We start from the raw sequence: 19137 nt of genomic DNA on the forward strand, positions 1-19137 counted from the left end.
TGTTGTCCAACATTAAATCTCATTTTGATATATTTTTAGATGGTTGGTTGAAATGTCTAAACCTCTGATGCATACATTTAAATCACAAAATGTATTAATGTTTTTAATTATTTTTCATGCAAAAAAAATTCTTCAGAGTCTGTCCAATGTAGTAATTATCCAATGTAGCAAGTCAGTGGCAGTCTGTAAGCAAATAATAATTATGCACTTTTATAGTGAAATAACAATAAAAGCATGATTTTTTTTTTTTCTAAAAACCGCATTGTCATTTTATTTGAAATATTCTGAACTTTTGTCAGCCATATATGTATGAATTTCTATATAAATTAAAACACAATGACATATAAAGACAGACGTCCAGTCAATGGTTTGGGGGTCAATGTTTGTTTTTGAAAGAAATGAATGTTAGTGAAGATGCATGAAATTTATCAAAAGTGACAGTACAGAAAAATAATCTGTGTTTCAAATAAACACTGTTCTTTTGAACTTTCTATGAATCAAATTATCCTGACATTTTTCTTTATCTCGGTTTCCACAAAACTATTAAGCAGCACAAACGTTTTCAGCATAATAAGAAATGTTTCTTGAGCATCAAATTAGCATATTAGAATCTTAAGGATCATGTGACACTGAAGACTGGAGTAATGATGCTGAAAATGCAGCTTTGCATCACAGGAATAAATTACATTTTAAAATACATTATCATAGAAAACAGTTATTTTAAACTGTAATAATATTTCAAAATATTTGAATTTTTACTGTATTGTGGATCAAATAAATGCAGCCTTCGAGAGCAAGAGACTTCTTTCAAAAACATTGCAAAATCTAGGAAGGATGCTTTCCCTATCACATATCACACAAGCGCACTTCAACGAGCCGACAGAACAAAAAAAAAAAAAAAAAAAAATGAAAACGGGTTTGCGCGTTTACATGACCACGTGCATTGTCGGCTTATTAAGCATATAATGTGCATGTAAACGACAGCTTGGAACCTCTTCTCAGACACTGTTATGCCTCCAGATCAATGGTCTGAATGTAAGGCAGTGCATCACAGAATGATCATTAGCATACACTTTAGATGAATCCATTGAGGAATAAAGCAGTATGACTCTGTCTCCATGGAGAGAGTACCTGTGAACTCCTGAGTCTGGAGCCGCTGTAAGAAAATCATTAGTAGACATCACTGTCCATCAGCCTTGTGCTAACATCCACCCACAATCTAGAGCTCTGAGGGACTGGGTCTCTCATTAAACACTGCTGCACTACTGGGAGTGTGTTTGTGAGAGAGAGAGAGAGAGAGACAAAGAACAGCTTTTCAGGCTTCTTCTATAATGATCATGTGGGAAAGGAAAATGTTGCTTTCATTTCTTTATGCCCAATTTGGCTTTTATATGTAGCACTTGTTAGAAATCTGCTGACTGCTCTATGCAAATATGATTGTAGCCAGTTTCCAGCTTTTCACGTTTGTGCATAAATAAAGAAACGTTGCACAAATTTATTCATGCATAATTATACATTTTTTCACTTTTCGTCAAGATCCTGTAGCTTCGGCTGACAGATATTAAAAATGCTTTGCAGTGAAATTGCTGGTAACACGTTACAGTGAGGTTCAATTTGTTGACATTAGTCAGCGCATTAGGAATAATGACAACAAAAACAAATTTTACAGCCTTTTTAAATCTAGGTTAATGTTCATTTATATATATTGTTAATTAATGTTTGTTCATAATAAATTAAAAAGTAAAGGTATTGTTTATTGTTATTTCATGTTAGAAATTGCATTAAAGGAGCTGTATGTAAGAAATGGTTTCAATTAATCATAAAATGGCCGGCCGCCGCGTCAGGAAGTATCGTGTGATATCAGGTCTCGCGATGTAAACAATTGCTTTACGGCCAAAAGAAATCTGTTAAAATGCTGTCATTATTGCGCTCCCTCACGCTGTTCGAACCCGAATGAAGAAGACGTTTTAAAGAATGTCCCATCTGCTTTGATGTCGTTGATCTACTAGCCTCTGGTGTCTGAGAATCGCCAACGAGTTTTTACAACAGTGTTGTCAAATATCTATTCCGAAGCTGTGGGGGGAGCTCTAGAGAGAAACCTGCCAGCAAAAAGCGAGAATACAGCGAAGAAATCGCAGCCCTCAACTGATGTTGATGTTGTCATGTTGTGTTTTGGCCTGAAGCGCCACCCTCCACCTATCTACCAATCACGAAGTCAGTAGTGTTTCGGCATCCGGGTTGCCAGCTCAGCTCTAGTTACCACAGCTGCAGCTACAAACGTTCCTGCTGGATCCTGCAGCCTATCTGGCAACCTCGAGTCAGGGGGGAGGGAGAGGGGATACACCGCTCTACAGTAATTTGAAAGTGATTGCAGTACCAGTTTTGGCCACAATCTTACATATGGCTCCTTTAACTAATATAGATAAAACACATTCATAGTTTTCAGTCACATGACCAGAAGGGCAAAACCTTCATAGAACTGTCAATTTTCCATCAGTTTCAAAGCATGAATTTTTAGATCACCTCTCGAAAGAAGAAAAACAAAAATATTGAACAAATGGCAAGTTTTGGGCACTTGTGATCCATAAAAAGCACCTGTTGCAGTATTTCAATCACTATTAAAAACAGCGGAACATTCCGGGAACATTCTAAGTGCCTTAATGTACCAAAACAGTGATGTTAAAAGATCAAATTCAGTATACACCTTATTGATGATTCACACTATATACAGGTGAGCAGATGAGCCCAGAATATGAACGCAGCGCGCAAAATGGTTAAGTGCTTTCTTTTTCTTTTGGTTTTCTATGGAAAAACACTGCTTTTCGGCCTAAGCTTTTCCGGGTCAGTACATCGACCTTGAGTTGATTCGCCAAGTGTATAGTGTAAATGCAGATATCACATATGGGTCACTTTTAAACAAAAATGCCGGTCGTCAAAAACAAAAACAAATATAAGCCGCGTTTCCACCGCAAGAACTTTCCCCATGACCTAGGAACTTTGGTGTGGTACACTCTGTGTTTAGACCCTGCTCGTGAGGTAGTACTTTTCCAAAGTTCAGGAACTTTCAGGACTGGGACTTGGGCGTTGAACATGCTGATTGGTTGACTCCACACCGCATTTCATTTCAACCACAATTTTTAAAAATCTGTTGCGGTGCGTGGAGTAAGAGTTGTTTGCTATTCGAATCAAAAATCTGACAAGATGGACCGACGACGAGGTTCAGGCTTTATTAGAGGACAAAATCCAGCGGGAACTGGAAAGTAGCGCACAGTCCTACATCACCGGACTAATTTGCCTAATCTTCATGGTACTTTAGACCGTGATTGAAACACAGACAGCAGCAGGTCTGGGGGGGAAAAATGTTCCTTGTAAAAAAAGTTCCTGGTACAAAGTGTTCCAGGTAATTTGGGTGGAAACGCGGATATATTCAACACATCGGAATTGGGCATCGAGACCTGCAGTGTAAATGCGATTTATTACTGCTTCTTTTAGCAATAAAAGTTATCATCTGCGAGTAATTTTGGCCTCAGCTAGAGTAAAAGAGTAAAGATAATACATGAAATGGCATTCCCGCTGAAAGCTCTCGTCAACATGATTTCATTTCTAAAAATTCTACTTACTGAACTCTTGGCATGGCAAACATTGGCATGTTCATAAAAAAAGGTCTGTTTGCCTTGGTGGTGGGAGCAGATTTGTCTTCTTCTGCTGTGAAGAAGACCACTGCATAGTGAAAGGTCACTGTGTAAATGAAGCACATCCCGTGCTTTGGGCCCTGCACTTCTATGAATAAAAGCTAATTTTCACTTTTTCTTCTGCACTTGTAGTAGAACATGTACTGTAGATTTTATTAAGCTTAAATTTGTATTTTGGGAGGCAAAATCAGTCTGTTTTTCAATTTTATGATTCTTTTATGTTTTTATTTTATTTTATTTTTTAGCTTGGTCTTTCCAGTCAAAAAAGCAGTTCACCTTTTGTGTTTCACAGAATAAAGAAAGTATAATAATACAGGTTTGGAATGACATGAAGGTGATTAAATAGTGACAGAATCACCAGAACAATGTTGTTATGTGAAGTGAAAAGTAAGTCGCAGAAGAAACTACTGAAGAATCCTTTGAGGAAAGAGCTTGAAAGTGAATATATCAGAGCAAATGCATTTGGCTTTTCAATGTTTAATTTCACATGATTGTAAAAACAGAAATACCCAATAATCCTGAGATACAGTAGTAAAATATACAGTACATACAGATTATTTTATTTTATAATGCAAATTTAAATGTATTTCTAAAATTATAAATAAAATGATCTAACATGTGAATTTAAAATCGTAAATGTCCTGTATAATTGTTTAATGATGTTGTATTTATGTACGTCCTATCGCCTATTGATCTCTGTGTCCAGACTAAAGTTCACTGATCTTCAGTATAATAACCGTTTTTTATATAGTGTGTATGAATGAGTTGCAAGGCTTTCATCATGTCACTTTGTTGTCTAGAGTCTCCGTGCTGGATAATGGCAGTCTCCGGATATCCAACATCACCAAACTAGACGCAGGTCTTTACACTTGTGTGGCGAGAAACCAGTTTGGAGTGGCAAGCAGTGCAGGCACACTAGTGGTGAAAGGTATGCTGGGACATTTAAGATGAAAGGATGCATTAAATTGATTAAAGGTGACAACAAAGACTTTTACATTGTTATAAAAGATTTCTTTCTTTTGAACATTCTATTCATCAAAGAATCCTGATCACGGTTTCCACAACATATTAAGCAGCTCGACTGTTTTCAACATTGATAATAATAAGAAATGTTTATTGAGCATCAAATCAGCATATTAGACTGATTTCTGAAGGATCGTGTGACACTGAAGACTGGAGTAAATTCAGCTTTGACATCACATTAAAATAGAAAACAGTTATTTTAAATTGTAATAATATTTCACAATAATACTGTTTTTACTGTATTGTTGATCAAATAAATGTATTCTTTGTTTAAAAAATCTTACCAACTTCAAACTTTTTATCGGTAGTGTGTAATATAATAAAAAGTTGAATTACATAATATTTTGTACAACATACAATAATGATTTACTACAGTCTTTTCCACTCTGACAGTAAAGCGCAAGCTTCTTATCTTATCTCCACACTCTCTGGATGAACTGTGCTCGTGGTTAATGGGGAATTGATTTATTCGGCGAGCATTAGAGATGCATGATATGTGTGGGAACAACTGTGCTGTGTTTCATTAGAGCTTAGATCCATCCAAAACAGCCTTTTTTGCTATTTTCTTCATTCTTCACCCATCTGACAAGACGACGATAACAATACCAGCATTCTATTAGAACAGCAGTTTGGTGGTCCCTCTTGTCTTTGAAATTGGTTTCTATAGAAACTCACTGGTTTCTTCTCTCGCTCTCATTTTCACATGAAAGCCTGAATCCTGAATACATGTTCATTTGACATGTTAATTCGCTAACAAGTAAAATTGCCCCAGCAAAATTCACATGTTTGCCTTATTAAAAAGACATATCTGCAAGAGCGTGCACAGTGCGTGATAAAGCATGAATAATTCAGCACAAGGGAATCCAGAGATTACTAATCAGTAATGATTCATCCCGTAAATTAAAGCTAAACCAGCTGTTTTATTAATTTGCAATATTGTTGTTTTTGTCATCTTGACCCTTTCATTGACATCCCTTAAATAAAACAAATACATCAGAGGAATATCAAACAGGTGTGATGATATAGCAAATAAGATAGATAGATAGGTAGATAGATAGATAGATAGATAGATAGATAGATAGATAGATAGATAGATAGATAGATAGATAGATAGATAGATAGATAGATAGATAGATAGATAGATAGATAGATAGATAGATAGATAGATAGATAGATAGATAGATAGATAGATAGATAGATAGATGGTCTACAGATACACTCTTTAAAATAAAGATATATTTTGAAAGGTTAAGCTTATTTGGAGATTTTTTAGGGGGACATTAAGAATCATTGATTATATGTGGAGTCATTTCAGAAGATGGAAATCTAACAGCATAGTGACATCTAGTGGTGGCAGAAGTGTGCTGATCAACGCACTGCCTTCCTCAGCTAAAAAGAACTGGCTCGACTAATGGTTAACATGTGTAACATCTTGAGCTACTAGTTTTTTTTTTAAGAGCTTGGTCATAATATACTTCAATACAGCAACTGCTGTTTTGTGCACCAAGCTGCTGATGACTAGTAACGTACAGTTATAAAAGTATTAGCTGCTGACCATCTCGTTGTTATTTCAGAGCCAACCATCATCACTTCTAAAGCCACCCAGCTGGACGTCACAGTCGGAGAGAGTGTTGTTATTCCGTGCCAGGTGTCCCGTGACCCCTCCCTGGACGTGAGATTCACCTGGTTTTTCAACGAGCAGTTGATCAATTTCGGAAGCCATGGGGGATATTTTGAAAAAGTTGGTGGGGTGCGTGTCGTTCTTTTAGCATGATATCATTTTACTTTCTGATATTCTGATATTCATGTTTGTAGAATTTGTAGGAAAAATCTGATTCTAACAGAAAACCACAAAAATTGTCTTACCTGAAACTGTATTATTGTGTGTTTGCTCATAGACATCTGCCGGTGACATTATGATTCGTAACATTCAGCTAAGGCATGCAGGAAGGTACACATGTGCTGTACAGACTAAAGTGGACAGTGCGTCTATAGCAACAGATGTTGTGGTACGAGGTAATGTTTTTCCAGACAAAATTTTGTACACAAAACCCTACTAGGATTAAACTTCAGTGTCAACAGTGTAATTATAGATGTATTTACATGCAGGGACTTTTTTAAAGGTGCTCTAAGCGATGTCGGGAGACGTAACTTCCTGTTGACATTCGAATTGTTGTCAAACAAAACGGAGGCTAGCAAGACCCTCCCTCCTCCTCATCCCGTCTCCTCCCTCCTCCCCTCCCTTCCGGCATAAAGAAAAGTCAAAGTAGACACTACAAACAAAGTTGAGTTTTACTGATACTTCATTCAATGTGTAATGTCGCCAAGTTAGATAAATGCTTTTATATATTGCAGAACAGAATGCAGAAAAAGAGAAACATTATCTTAAAATCGTTTCGCCACCTGAGGTTATAACTATAGCTCCCATACAAGCAATAATAGCATGATAACGTTAGCTTCGCGTTTCCCAGTGAGCATAAACAACGGCGGCGGCGTAAACAAATTTAGTCAAAGTTGTCAATAGCCTATAAATGAACATTCAAATTCATAACAAACAGTGGATGAAAACATCATTCACACACATTGTCGCCCTACTGTGAATTTGCTTGATCTTTTACAATAGAGATTGATCGCTAGCTGCTAGAAACATATGTTGTATTCACCAAAGTTAACGCTGACTGCATAGTTCTAGCTAATTGCATCCTTGTGTTGGTTTGGCGAACATGAACGTCTGTTTAGAAATAAAAATGGATTTACCTGTTCTGCAAAAACAGAGCAACTGAATGTCGGATTGGAAGCCCTTCTGCCGGCGGAGTTCTCCCACCTTTCAAGGTTTTTCCGATGTAAATTCGGGACTTCGCGCGTTCCTTATTCTTGTCCCTCTTCTTTGCAATTTGTTCATCGGAACGTCGTCTCTTTGGTCGTGTGTCGGCCATAATTCAAACTTCCCTCTTCATGCTTCTCTCTCCTCCACACCCCCTTCATGTGTACGCGCACTAACCCCCCAAACCCCACCCTCAAATACTTCTTGCCAGTGATTGGCTGGAACACTGTTATGTTTCGTGGTGCGGGTTAGCCCAGTTTGTTTTTGTTGCCGTTTGTGGAGCCTGTGGTGTCTAGAGAGACCTCGTTTTTTTACAGTGTGTTAAGGGGACAGGCAGCTACCGGATAGTGAGGAGATGTCTGCTGTATGTGACAAAAAATGTTTTGGCCTAAAAAACACGTGGCATCGCTTAGAGCACCTTTAAATATAAGCACAGTGTAAAAACGTGTACACAATACGTGAATTGTATCAAATGATTAATTGAAATGTTATTACAAAATCCTTAAAGACACTTCATATAAACTAGGACCAAAAAATATACATCTTTTTGAAGTTTCAAAATCATTTCCTCACAGGTCCCCCTGACCCACCGCTGGACATCAAAGTTGATGAAGTGACAGAGACAACATCCTTTGTGTCCTGGATTCCTGGTCCTGATAACCACAGTCCTGTCTTTGCTTACAACATTCAGATCCGAAGCCCCTTCTCTCTCGGATGGCAGGCAGCCAAAACAGGTGTGCAGGAATTGTTCGTTTTGATTAATATGCAGTTTATCACAATGATGTGTGAGTGTCTTATAGTCACCACTCATGTTTGATTCGTTTGGCATAAGCCCTATAAATTCTTTTCAGTCTTTTATCATTTCTTTATTATGGAAGCTTGTTTCCGCCACAAAATAAAACATTTTAAAAGATAATTGCGACTTTTTATCTCACAATTGCGAGTTTACGTCTCGCAATTCTGACTTTATTTCTCAGAATTGCGAGATATAAAGTCGCAATTGTGTGTTATAAAGTCAGAATTGCGTGAAATAAAGTCGCAATTGCGTGTTATAAAGTCAGAATTGTGAGATATAAAGTCAGAATTGCGTGAAATAAAGTCGCAATTGCGTCTTATAAAGTCAGAATTCTGACTTTATATCACGCAATTCTGACTTAAAACACATAATTGCGAGTTTATATCTCGCAATTCTGACATCTTTTCTCAGACTTTTTTTATTTTACCTCAGAATAGGTTATATCTCACAATTCTGACTTTATAACACGCAATTGCGACTTTATATCATGCAATTCTGACTTTATATCTCCCAATTGCGACTTTATTTCTCAGAATTGCGACTTTATATCTCGCAATTGCGACTTTATTTCTCACAATTCTGACTTCATATCTCGCAATTCTGAGAAAAAAAGTCACAATTCTGACTTGATATATCGCAATTGTGAGAAAAAAAGTCAGAATTGTGAGATAAAAAGTCGCAATTATTATTATTTATTTATTATTCAGTGGCGGAAACAAGCTTCCATACTTTATTATATGTCATAAGCACTTTTTTTTTTTTTTACTTTATTCTTTTTACTCAGTGTTTATGATTAAATATCTACAGCAATTCATCTGTGCTTTCTGTACAACCTTTTGCAGAGACTGTCACGGCGTTATCTTTACACTGTTTGATTGAAGAAGATTTGATTGATTGACTTTAGCATAATTTTAAAAAGACACCAAGTGTCAACTGTAATGTTTCATAACAATGCATGTTAATTGCAATTAAATCAAAAAGCATTATTTAAATTTATTTATTATGTATTGCAGTTAATTAATCTTTAGAGTGCTTTTTGACCCACTTAAGTAGGATTTAAGTACATCGTTATATATAATATCATAATTATATTGCCTTTAAAATGTGATTAAAGTGTACTGCCGAATGTACTGACATTTATAGTAAACTAAACTTGAATTCTATTGAAACGAGTATACAGCATGTCATGTATTTAAATATTTTTGTAATTACACACTCGCTCACTCAGTATCCAAGATTATTTTGTTTCAGATTTCTTGAAATATCTTAATATCACCTCGTCTTTTCTCAGTGCCAGAGTCTCTGGGAGGGCAACAGCTGACAGCCCGTGTGGTTGAATTGAGTCCATGGGTTGAATATGAGTTCAGAGTGCTGGCCACTAATTCCATTGGCACCGGGGAACCCAGCAAACCCTCACAAAAAATCAGGACCAAGGACACATGTACGTAATATATGTAGTTACTTGTTTACTCCCAGGCACTTATCACACATTGAATGTCACCTCAAGGCCTCGATTTATCGAAATCAAAGAATGAGCTAGTGTGACATCATTTCCAACAAAATGCGGGCAAAACAAAAGTTAGTTTGGAGTCTGTTGCTGTATTTCGAAATAGCTTGCCAAAGCACACTTCCGGAAAAGTTGGTTTGCGCCCTTGAACTATTATTGGTTCGTGGTGATTATGTCATAGGTGTGACTCTGAGGCTCCGCCTTCGTTGATGTGTCAGTGAACATCTTCTCTGGTTCATTTCTGCTGTTCAGTCCGTCGAGGTCAGACGTCCGTGACTAAAAACATGAACACACTGGAGAGCCGCCTTTATGGTAGAAAATTATGTTGTAATTCTTATTGAAAGCAACACTGACTTAATACTGTAAGGCGCTGTGTCCACCAAAGCGTTTTTTCACGCAGCTGGCGTATTTTTCCAATTGTTTTCAATGGGAGCTGAAGCTCTGAGCGCTTTGCGTTTTTTCCAGTCGCCGAGAGTTGAAGAATGTTCAACTTTAGGTCAAATGTAGCGCTCATCACTGTGACTTTTTACCCAGCTGTCCAATCACAGTGGAGGAGGGGCGGGACAAATACCACACCGACCAACCGTCACATGATGACAACAACAAGCATAATAACCGAGCAAAATCATTTAAAACAAGAGACAGAGCAAATACTTAACATTGTATCGACATTTTATATAGAAAAAAATACAGAAAGAAGCTATCTGTGAAATGAGATACTAGTAACACTTCCGCAGATATACTGTATCAACTGGAAAAAAAAAAACGCTTAGCGTTTTCTGACGAAAAAGCCTTCATAAGGTTTGGTACAGTTTACAGGTTTGCTATAATAGTACAAGGCACTTCTACAACATTTGATAAGACTGACATACTCTTCCAACCATACTATATATTAAACCTTTTTACTCAAAACCAAGTAGCAGAACCCAGGAGAAGAAAGGGACCAAGTAGCAGCCAGGAAAGTGTCTCTGTGGCATCATGCTAAACAGATGGAGTGGGAAAAAAAATGCCCTGTCTGCACTTGTGGTGTTTCTCATCTTGTAAAATTGGCGTAAAAAGTATTTATTTTTTTCTTACAGTGCCAAGGACGACCCCAGCCAGAGTCAGCGGAGGAGGTGGCAGTCACTCTGAGCTTGTCATCACTTGGGAGGTAACAAAACAAGCTCTTGCTCACACATTTAAGTGCACAAAGGTAGCTGTGAATGGTGGACGGTCCACTGGCCTGTATCTAAAACAGACCCATCATGCTGTCAGCTTGGTTGGTCTGCAATTTAACTTAAAAAAAAAAGGTAGGCACTCTTCAGTGAGGCAGACAAAATGTTTATGGATTTTAGCAATTATGTTTCAAAATGTGAAAAGCGAAAAAATATGTTCAAGGACCGTGAAAGGGATTTTCCATAGTCCGTTTATACTGAGACGAAGCCTCTTGTATAACACTGCTGTGATATAATGATACATCTCTCTTTGACTTGCTCTTTCTTTGTTGTGTTTGTGTCTTTGGGTCCTTGTGTCTCTCCAGCCAGTCCCAGAAGAGCTGCAGTGCGGTCCAGGCTTCGGCTACGTGGTTGCTTTCCGCCCTCTCGGTGGTCAAAGCTGGATGCAGGCAGCCGTGACGTCTCCTGATGCATCTCGATACATCTTCAAAAACGAGAGCATCCCTCCATTCTCTCCATTTCATGTGAAAGTGGGAGTTTACAACAACAAAGGAGAAGGTCCTTTTGGACCCGTGACCACTATCTACTCAGCAGAAGAGGGTAAAACCAACTTACCAACCTCCAATTTATGGTATAAACTCATTACGTTGAAGATGCAATGTGTAGTTTTCTCAGTGATACAATACTTTTTTGTATCAAGTTTAATATGCAGAGACAACTACACCAGCGGTCAAAAGTCTCGGTTACACTTTATTTGGTAACACTTTATTTTACAGTGTCCTTGTTACATATGTTACATGTACTTACCATAGTAATAACAGTAAATTATGCATAATTACATGCAAAACCAAATCCTAATCCTACCCTAACCCTGTAGGAAGTACATGTTGTTAATGAATATTACTCAGTACTTAAATGTATAATAACATTGAAACAATGACTGCGTTTACATGCAGCCAATAACCCGTTCAAAACCGGGATATTAGCAATAACCCGGTCGCGCACGGCCATGTAAACACCGGCAAAAACCCGGATATGCTCATATCCCGGTTTTTAAAAACCCGGATATTACCCCTGGGGTACCCCTTTTCTAACCCGAATATTTGGTCATGTAAACGCGTATCGGCATATCCCCATCAAAAGGAACATTGATTTGTGTTCTGCGCATGTTCTATTCGCAAGGAATCTTGGTCTTTTGAGTAGAGACGGCGCATACAAAAACCCGCGTGCAGTATACCGGAAGTAAACAAGAAGTAGAGGTTAACATGGCGAGACGCAGCAGAGCAACACACTTTTGGAGCGAGAAGGAAAGCGCAAACAAAGGCGATCGCTATCTGCCCCGAACTATTCATTATCCGCATGCTGCTGCTGTTGTTGTTGTCTTTGGATACAGGAAGGAGAATCGGAAATGACGCATATTGCGTCTTAAGGTTGTCCGTACGTCCTGACGCTAACCGTGCGTCGCCGTTTACATCGGGATATTCCCAACTGATTACAAATTCCATGTATACAGGAGTAACTCTCTCTACTCACGCATGTAAACGGGTTATTCCGAATGTTTCAGAAACCCAAATAGTGACCCTAACCCGACCATAACCCGGATATTGGCTGCATGTAAACGTAGTCAGTGACACCTTAAAATAAAGTGTAACCCTTTATTTTAAGGTGTCTGTGTTACAGTGTAATTATATATTTAAGTACTGAGTTATAATATTTAACTACATGCACTTACTATAGGATAAGGGTAGGATTAGGTTTGGTTTAGGGTTAGTTCCATGCAATTACGTGCAATTTATAGTAATTAGTACTATAATAACTACATGTAACGTGTAACAAAGTCTTAAAATCTCTTGTGCTCACCAAAGCTGCAAAATGCTACAGTTAAAACAGTAATATTGTGAAATGTTATTACAAGTTTTCTATTGAAATAGATTTAGAATAAAATGTAATTTATTCCTGTAATCAAAGCTGAATTTTCAGCATCATTACTCCAGTCTTCAGTGTCACATGTTCCTTCAGAAAGCATAATATGATGATTTGATGCTCTAGAAACATTTATTATTATTCTCAATGTCGAAATATAGTTTTTGCTACTTCAGATTATTGTAGAAACCCATGATAAACTACCATTCAAAAATGTAGGGTAAGTACTATTAAAAAAAAATAATAATAATACTTTGATTCAGCAAGGATGCATTAAATTGATCAAAAGTGACAGTGAAGACATTTATAATATTACCAAAATATGTATTTTAAATAAATGCTGTTCTTTTGAACTTTCTATTTATCAAAGAATCCTAAAAAAGATTAATTAAAAAAAGTAGATTTCCACAAAAAATGGTTTCAACATTGATAATAATGTTTCTTGAGCATCAAATCATCATATTAGAATGATTTCAGAAGGATCATGTGACACTGAAGACTGGAGTAATGCTGCTGAAAATTCACAGGAATAAATTACATTTTAAAATATATTCGAATGGAAAAAAAAAATCTTAAAATTGTAATACTACTTTTACAGTATTACTGTTTTTACTCAATTTTTCATATAAATGCAGCCTTGCTGAGCATAAGAGACTTCTTTCAAAAGCATTTTAAAAATCCAAATTATTTCAAACATTTGGTCCGGTTTCGTAAGTCCAGTCCCTCAAAAAGTATAAACACTCTGTGGAGCTCCCAAACACTCTTTGTGTGAATGGTCCAGCATAGGCAGAATTGAACATTACAGTTCACTAGCATACTGAACATTTGCTAGTGCATCATTGCTCTAATTATGAGCCTAAAGTAATGATTACAGTAATGATTATTCTGACCATAGAGCCGAGTCGCGCCCCCAGTCGCATCCGTGCCAAGAGCCTGTCAGCCTCAGAAGTGGAGGTCAGCTGGAAGCCTTTACCCTGGAGCACCAGTAGGACACGCATAATGGGCTATGAGGTGAGAATAGCACAACTAAAGAAGGCCAATTAATCTGACTGTTCCTATAGTACTCATAACAATTCTCACAGTATTGTTATTGTTCTTAATACAGTAACTACCCATAAACAATTCTATTAAGATTAAGTCATATTTTTGGGAATTTAGGTAAGATCTTTGGTTTAGGGAAGTGAGATTTTTACATTATTAGAAATAGAATATTAATTGGCAAGACAGACTTGAACCCACATTGCCCACATGAGCACCACAGCTGAATGAACGACACTCTGTGATGCTGATCATGACATCTAGTTGACTGTGAATTTCAGCTGAGGTACTGGAGCACAAAGGACAGAGCGGACACAGCTAGTGTGATGAGGACTGTGGGAAACAGGACGTTTGCTGTCATTCGTGGACTGGACCCCAGCAGTACATACCACATCAAACTCAAAGCCTATAACAGTGCTGGTGTGGGACCTGATAGTGCCGTGGTGAATGTCACCACTAAGAGACCCCGTAAGTGTGACGTGGGCCTTTGCCATTGGGTTATTCTCTAAAAACATAACCTCACTTTAAAAAATAAAAAAAAATTGTTTTTTTTATGTGCCAAAAACCTGTTAGGGCCCTACGATCTAAGCGCATGGTCTAAAGCGCAGGGCGCAAGTTCACTTAGGGCGTGTCCGAATCCACTTTTGCTAGTTTAGCGAGGGGAAAAATGGCCGGCGCGCCAGGAGGGCTTGTCTAAAAGGGTTGTCCCTATTCTCTTAATGAGTAATGGGTGTGTTTTGGGATTTACATGCGTTAAACCAATCAGAGTCTCATCTCCCATTCCCTTTAAATGGCAGTTGCGCTCGCGCCATGGCGGATTCGCTATTTACATGACGGAATTTGATAGTGGAAAGACCGAACAGAACACACCTCGTTTTCAGACCACATGGGCGCACAAATGGGCGCAAATCCATTTGCTATTCAAACAACGTGGCGCAGGACGTGAAAATGATAACTGCCTTCGGACTGAAACTAGCAAAAAACACTTGCATCGCGCTTGGCGCTGCATTGCGCCGGGTGTTAGATAGGGCCCTTAATGTGTTAACATTAAGTTTAAAGGAGAACTTGGTAACTTTTTTTAACTTAAAACTGTCTAGAAATCATTTGGATGGTTAAACAACCTGTTCTGGTGATATTGGTGACTTTCAGCGTTCCCAGGCGGAAAACCAACCTTGCAACTTGGGGACTACCGCCCCGGCAAGATAGAAATTGGAAGTCTCGTGAGAAGCGAGAATGAGAACGAGCGCGAAACACGAATTGCTTTACGGCAATTCGACATAAACACACACGCATGTATGATGTATTACCAGATTACCCACCTCGGTAGACATAGCTCCACACGATACAGTTGGCTATCTCCGATCATAACAAACGCACATGAGCAGCGGTAGAGAGGGGGAGGAGGCCGCCGCAAGTGAGTTTTTTACGACCGTGTTGTGAAATATACGCCCCCCCACAGCTGTAGGGGGAGCTCGCGGGGAAAACATGCGACAACAAAAGGGAAAATCAGCGAAGAAGTGACTAGAGTTCGCTAGAGTTGCCGAGTACTGCTTTAATGTTCCATCTTATGTTGTTAAATGAAGGTTTATTGCATTTTAGTGTTGTGTGTTACCATGATGGTATTTTGTATTTGTGTGAATGACACTGTGTGCACCCTTTATACCCAGACAGCAACATAGTGTCGGCCCAGATTCGGCCCACATCTGGTAAGTGTGGAATCCACGTGTACCAGATCTGGGCCGACACTATGTTGCTGTCTTGGTATACTAGTATTTACCTCAGCTCGTGGAAAAGCTACTTGTGATGATCTTTGATTCATCATGTGGTTTTCTCTTTACCACCAGTGTTATTGTCAGTATATGTTAAAAGTACAAAACAGATTTTAGTAGCAGTGTGGCCTTGCTAATTCAGCAGAAAGTGCTGTTGGATTTAGCGGTTTATTTGTTTTGTGTAAATTACAGGTTTAAATTGGGAAATGTACAGGTTTACTGTATTTTTACTGAATTTATCTGGCAACTACAGCTGCCAGTTTTCTTCTGTAAAAATGGTTTTTTTTTTTTTTTTTTTTAGTACATATTTCAGGGATTGTTTAGATTTTAGCATTAGTAAGGAAAGTTAAAGGGATAGTTTATTCAAAAATGTAAATTCTGTCATCATTTACCCACCCTCATGTCGTTTCAAACCCATAAGACTTTCTTGTGATGTTTTGAACAACACAAATGTGTGTTGAACAACACAAATGATGTTTTAATGAATCCCGAAAGATTTCTGTCCATCCATTGAAAGTCCATTCCATAGAAAATGTCATATTTCTAAATGTTCTTGAAAACATTGTAAAATGAATCCATATGTATAGAGCGGTTTAATCCAAGTCCTGGCTTTTATTCACATTTAATAATTGATCAATGCACATGCACGTAGCTCTCAAATATGGTAAACAGATCCTCAAACATACTTTCTTGATGCACAATAACCTTGGATGTCAAGCAAGCAGGGTCAAGTTTCCATTTGCCATATTTGATGATGTGTGTTTATCAATGCTCACATGTCAGTAAAAGCAGTAAATTCATATGGATTACGTAAAAAAAAAAAAAAAAAAGTGTTTTGAATCAGTGTGAGTAAACGATAACCGAATTTTCATTTTGAACTATCCCTTTAATGTTGTAAGCAACTTTCAAAAAACTGATTTCATACACAAACATTTAACACAGAAGTTTTAAACTGCTCTGAAATGTGACGTTCAGTTCTTTGAATGTATTTTCTCCAGCGCCGAGCCAGTCTCCAGTGAAAGTCATGTGGAATACTACAGACTCCAAACTCATCCTCAAGTGGGATCATGTGAAGGCTCTGGAGAATGAATCTGAAGTTATGGGCTACAAGGTATGAACTGCCTCTGATCTATATCTGATGTTTACATCACAACATTGTCGGATGCTTGATTCTGATTGGTTGACAGATTACAGCTCCATCCCAGACAGCAACATAGTGTCGGCCCAGATCCGGCCCACATCTGGTGCACGTCACGTGACACTATGTTGCTGTCTGGGCTATATAATAACGCACACCCTGAATTCAATTCCTTACATATAAACTGAGTTTTAAAGCATCTGTGTTTGCTTTGAAGGTCATGTACAAGCAAAGCAGACATAGTCGGCCCAGCGTGGTGGAGACTAACAGCACATCTCTCGAGCTCTCTCTGCCTGTGGATGAGGATTACATCATCCAGATTAAACCAGTCAGTGAAGGTGGGGAGGGAAGCAGCAGCAAACAGATCACCATCCCCAGGATAGCAGGTCTGAACTTACGGCCCTTGTGGCATTTATAATATTCTTCAGTACGCTGACCTTGTGGTTTATCATTTTCAGCCTATCATAAAACAAGTGAAAAAAACTTAACAGAAACGGTCAAATTGTTTATTCATTCTATTATTATTCTTTTTTTGCAGTTGCACATGCGATTGGATTTGCCCCAGAGCGGAAAGCACTACCCCTACTCGTAACACTAGTACTCCACTGTACGGTCAGGACTTTCTTATGACAGATGAACTGAACTCTACAGCGGAGAGAACAGTACAGAGTGGATCTTTTTCCAGTATGTTTTACAAACGAGACTCTCTTCGGATGGAACGTTTTCCTCTCGCTTTTTCAAAAGAGGAAGTTTGCTAACCTGGTTTCGATCGCTGACACCAAAGCTGTCGAAAGACTGTGCAGTAAGAGCTATCTCATTGTTTTTGGATAAATGTATCGACAGACCACGTGGTTTTTCCAACCAGGAACTGGGTATTTAAGGGCATAAAATGACATGCAGTTCACTCTTAAGGATTCGCTTACAAGGACATCTGTTCGGTCGAGAGGAATCCATATTCATCCATTAGACGGTTGGCAGTGGAGAACCACACAAATGCCTTTTTCATAGGAACCTTGGGACTAATGAACTCCTTTGAAGAGAATCCCTTCAGCCATACCTCACAGACACTTTCATTATAAGAACATCAACCCATTAAATCAGCTGTCCTCAAATCAGACAGAGTTTACAGTCCCCCAGTGTTGACATGCCCCCTGTCTGTTTGAAAGACGAAGCTAATGCTGCTGGCCTTACCTATACAGTAAAAGAGCTCACTGGCTGTCTGTTCCTTCAGTCATGCACTGAGATCTTTGTTTTGCGTGTGTGTGTGTGTGTGTGTGTGTGTGTGTGTGTGTGTGTGCCTCTTTAATGAGAAACAGTGTGTAAAATATCCTCAGGACCAGAACAGCCTTAAAACGTTGTCTTGATTTCTTTTCTTGTTCAGTTTGTTCATTTACAATTATTTGATGATGTATAGGGGATAACATTTTGATTGTAAAAGACCAGCTTTTCATTTTCCGTCGAGGTGCTTTCTTAAGGTAATAGCTGTGATCATTGAAATACCTAGGACATAATGCTTACTTTCCATTTTCAAGCTGTTTAGCATGAACTGGCTCTGTACTGGCTTGAAAAAAAGTATTTGAATGGACTGTCTGCTTTTAATAAATTAAGGAACACAAGTAATGTTCTTAAGATATTTGTGAGTAAGACATCATTGTTATATTTTATAGGACTGTTGCTCAGATGTCAGGCCCTTTTTTTACACGTCCTTTCCCTCTCACCTCATGTGAACACACACACACATATTGATGAACAAATAAGCCTGAACCTATATTTCTCAGATTTCTGCTTGTTCTAAATCAGATATAGATAAAGTATCACAGTAAAGATTACACTTATATGAATGCATTAGTGTGAGAGAGAGTGATTGCACATTGCAGCATCTCTCTACTAATAGTGAAGCTGTGGGTTTTAGTTACTAAGAAATATATGCTAGAACTTTTCAGTTTCTAAGCTATTTTATTGATAAACCACTAAACAGAGTTTACAATACATTTCTGCGCTAATGAATGATTATGTGCGAGCGCAATCTTCACGTGATATGCGCGCTTCTGTGTGTGTGTAGTGCAGTTTACAACGGCAATTAACTTACCTGTACAATAAGCTGTTTAAAACATGCGATCACACAATCAGTTTTGAGCCATCCAGATGGTATAATCAAACATGTCTTGTGGAGCGCTCTGTGTTTGTAATTTTAACTGAAACGGAGCAAAGTGGAGTTCAAAGATTTCTTATCCTGTTGCGCTCTCAATAGGCCATGAATGATCAGCGACTAG

The 19137-nt window shown here is 38.2% G+C and overlaps 1 protein-coding gene across 2 annotated transcripts in view; it reads left to right on the top strand.

The window, feature by feature from the left end:
- The window catches only part of cntn3a.1 (contactin 3a, tandem duplicate 1), a 65829-nt gene extending 47333 nt beyond the window's left edge, over positions 1–18496 (top strand). For both annotated transcript variants that reach the window (XM_084427333.1, XM_084427332.1), the window contains exons 12-23: positions 4493–4620; positions 6290–6465; positions 6614–6731; positions 8115–8273; positions 9627–9776; positions 10922–10992; positions 11362–11596; positions 13815–13930; positions 14239–14425; positions 16725–16837; positions 17082–17250; positions 17403–18496. In XM_084427333.1, the coding sequence (XP_084283459.1) occupies positions 4493–4620; positions 6290–6465; positions 6614–6731; positions 8115–8273; positions 9627–9776; positions 10922–10992; positions 11362–11596; positions 13815–13930; positions 14239–14425; positions 16725–16837; positions 17082–17250; positions 17403–17494 (1714 nt within the window). In that variant the 3' untranslated portion in view covers positions 17495–18496. The remainder of the gene's footprint in view (positions 1–4492; positions 4621–6289; positions 6466–6613; positions 6732–8114; positions 8274–9626; positions 9777–10921; positions 10993–11361; positions 11597–13814; positions 13931–14238; positions 14426–16724; positions 16838–17081; positions 17251–17402) is intronic.
- Positions 18497–19137: the final 641 nt, after the last annotated feature.

This window comes from Rutilus rutilus (genome assembly GCF_951802725.1).
Source record: "Rutilus rutilus genome assembly, chromosome: 13".
Lineage (NCBI taxonomy): Eukaryota > Metazoa > Chordata > Actinopteri > Cypriniformes > Leuciscidae > Rutilus > Rutilus rutilus.